The sequence below is a fragment of the Chiloscyllium plagiosum genome, chromosome 19, assembly GCF_004010195.1.
Source record: "Chiloscyllium plagiosum isolate BGI_BamShark_2017 chromosome 19, ASM401019v2, whole genome shotgun sequence".
Classification (NCBI taxonomy): Eukaryota; Metazoa; Chordata; class Chondrichthyes; order Orectolobiformes; family Hemiscylliidae; genus Chiloscyllium; species Chiloscyllium plagiosum.
In genome coordinates, this window is record NC_057728.1 from 23604720 (window position 1) to 23608118 (window position 3399).

The following is a 3399-nucleotide window of genomic DNA, read 5'->3' on the forward strand; positions in this document are numbered from 1 at the left end:
AATGCGAGGTGCTGCATTTTGGGAAAGCAAATCTTAGCAGGACTTATACACTTAATGGTAAGGTCTATGGAATGTTGCTGAACCAAGAGACCTTGAAGTGCAGGTTCATAGCTCCTTGAAAGTGGAGTCGCAGATAGATAGGATAGTGAAGAAGGTGTTTGGTATGCTTTCCTTTATTGGTTAGAATATGGAGTACAGGAGTTGAGAGGTCATGTTGCGGCTATACAGTTCATTGGTAAGGCCACTGCTGGAATATTGCGTGCAATTCTGGTCTCCTTCCTATCGGAAAGATGTTGTGAAACTTGAAAGGGTTCAGAAAAGATTTGCAAGAATGTTGCAGGGTTGGAGGATTTGAGCCTTAGGGAGAGGCTTAACAGCTGGAGCTGTTTTCCCTGGAGCATCGGAGATTGAGGGGCAACCTTACAGAGGTTTACAAAATTATGAGGGGCATGGATAGGGTAGATAGACAAAGTCTTTTCCCTGGCGTCGGGGAGTCCAGAACTAGACGGCATAGCTTTGGGGTGAGAGGGGAAAGATATAAAAGAGACCTACGGGGCAACCTTTTCACACAGAGGGTGGTACATGTATGGAATGAGTTGGCTGAGGAAGTGGTGGAAGCTGGTACAATTGCATCATTTAAGAGGCATTTGGATGGGTATATGAATAGGAAGGGTTTGGAGGGATATGGGCTGGTTGCTGACAGGTGGGACTAGATTGGGTTGGGATATCTGGTTGGCATGGACGTGTTGGACCAAAGGGTTTGTTTCCCTGCTGTACATCTCTATGACTCTACAGTATTCCTGACACTTTACTGGGCCATTCGTTTAGAAAACATACTCAGAGAACATAAACACATGCGCAAGGCGGAGCTTCCGTTTTAATATCTCGAGACTGAGTTCCCGGAAACTGATACTGTAAATGGTCTTGCAATCACCGATGTTGTTTGGGACCTTGTTTAATTCTGGGGTTTCATGCAAGAGTTTAGCTCTTCTCATTTTAACCTGTAATTTGCAGATTGCAAAGATTAGCTTGTTTAAATGGTAGACTCATTACAATTATTAATTTAAACAAATTCTCTGGTACAGTAGAGCGTTAGATCACCGTGGCTTACCCTGTTTAACCTAAAATTGATTATCAATCATCTGAACGAAATAGTGCCTGCCCATCTCGTTCAGATAATTGAGGTTCCTCTGTATACACTAAGTAGCAGTGCTGTGTACCACCTGCAAGATGCACTGCACTAATCCATCAAACCTCCTTAGACAGTATTCTCCAAACCCACAAGCACTACCATCAAGATAGAGAAGGGCAGCAGATACGTGGGAACACTGCCACCAGCAAGTTTCCCTTCAAGCCACTTACTATTCTGACTTGGAATTCCCTCAGTATTGCTGGGTCAAAATTCTGGAACTTCCTGCCCAATGGCATTGTGGATATACCTACACCAAATGCATAGCAGCAGTTCAAGAACACAGCTCACAACCACCTTGTCAAGGGCAAGTAGGGAAGGGCAATAAAAACTGGTCCAAACAGTAAAACCCATATCCCATGAGTGATAATAAAATAAAGTGACACTTGGCAATGACAGAATTGTTTCGATAGGTGAATACTGATCCTAAATACAGTTGGGGGGGGGGGGGGGCACTTATGTGGCAAGTTACTGAAAGAGAAGCTTGCATTCTTTCTTGACCAGGGTGCCTCGGTTTTCCAGTAATCCAGGATCCACTCATCTTACAAAATGAAACTTGCCTTTTCAGTAAAAAAAACAATCACTATATTAATGGAGAGTTGCATCCATGTCAGCATTTGGAGATTTATCAAAATACTACGCTATAATATTTGTACATGTGTCCCTGCTCTTTCAAAGAATAACATAAATGTTATTCCAATCACGAATGAAATGTTCAATTTTTAGAAGTTGGAAGTGACAGACAAAGTAATATTTTACTAAACTGCACTATAAATTACACATTCTATTACTGCACGCCGGTTAAGTTCCACCTAATGAAGAAAACAATTCTGGAAGTAGTCAAAACAAAAATTGAACAAAAGGGCAAATGTACAAGATCAATGATATTTGAAATCTTTAGTCCTAAATTCTCGAATTGACCAATGTTTTAGCATCCATTTTCTTACATAACTTTTTTTTTAAAAGCCCTTTAACATTCCAGGCACCAGTTCCAGCTGCATTGAATATTTCGGGAGTCGTTTACACACAATGATTTTTAGTCCAATGTTATCGCATCACTCAACATTTTTATATTCATTTCATTTTGAGCCGTTAGAAAATCAGAGAATCATCTACAAAGATCTCGCATCTCTCAATACGTATCTTTTCAAGCGCAACCTGAACGTGCGCTGTTAAGTTGCACAGGAAAGCACAACCCACAGTTTGATGTACAAAGTTCATCAATGGTTTTCGAAATACAGTAACGCCAAATTCAGCACCAGTCACCCATCGTTTTGCCTTCCTGCAGCAACAGTAGCAACTTCACTGGAGGACGTTACAGAAAGTCTCCATACACATCAAACTCACCCATTCATTGTCTCTCTGACTGAAGGTGTATAGCGCTACCTGACTAGCCACATCCACAATACGAAAAATATACGGATCCTGCCTTTGTAAGGCTGCGAGGCTAATATCCAGTCCTCTGCTCCCCGACACCGCCGCCATCTTACCACAACAAACAGGCAAGACAACAGCTCGGCGACATCGAGGCAGCCGGCACAGTTGCCTGCAGAGCCATCGAACACAAATAAAAGATGAGCTTTATTGGCAGCATGGAAGTTACTGCAGTGGAAATGTATATGTATATTCGAGGTTAATGTATATTCGAGCCTACACATGGTGTTAGTATCAAAGCAGGTTTGAAGGCATGGTCAAATTAGTTTAAGATCGTTTCAATGTTACTTAAGTTGAAGGGTATTTTTCTTCTTGCTTACCATTCAGAAAGAAAGAAACATAAGCAGAAATAGCTGAAAAAACTCAGGTCTGGTGGCGTCTTTGGAGACAAAGCAGAATTAACGTTTCGGGTTCGGTGACCCTTCTTCAGAAAACCAAGTTTTGCCTCTGACAGATTCTGACTTACGAGGAAGCATTAAGTTGAAAACTAGTATCAAATTCTACCACAATGTTATCCTTTACATAATTAAAACAGGAAGTGCCGGAACTCAGCAGGTCTGGCATCTTTAGAGAGAGAGAAACAGATTTAACGTTTCGAATCAGACATGATTCCTGTTTGACATTGAATATCGTGCCTGATGAACTGGAGGTCCAACATAAGAATTTGATGGAACACCTAAATCACAAAATAAGGATAAAGTTACTATAGTGCAGTTATCCTATTAGAAACAGTGGATCGTGTTTTAACCTAAGGGTGACCACACATCAGGTGAGAG

At 41.4% G+C, this 3399-nt stretch overlaps 1 protein-coding gene across 8 annotated transcripts in view; it reads right to left on the minus strand.

Annotated features, from left to right (window-relative positions):
* Positions 1–2734, minus strand: part of dcp1b (decapping mRNA 1B) — a 108593-nt gene extending 105859 nt beyond the window's left edge. For 3 of the 8 annotated variants that reach the window (XM_043709334.1, XM_043709333.1, XM_043709332.1), the window contains exon 1: positions 2537–2734. In XM_043709334.1, the coding sequence (XP_043565269.1) occupies positions 2537–2674 (138 nt within the window). In that variant the 5' untranslated portion in view covers positions 2675–2734. The remainder of the gene's footprint in view (positions 1–2536) is intronic. The other 5 variants (XM_043709342.1, XM_043709336.1, XM_043709335.1 and 2 more) reach the window with 3 other exon arrangements.
* Positions 2735–3399: the final 665 nt, after the last annotated feature.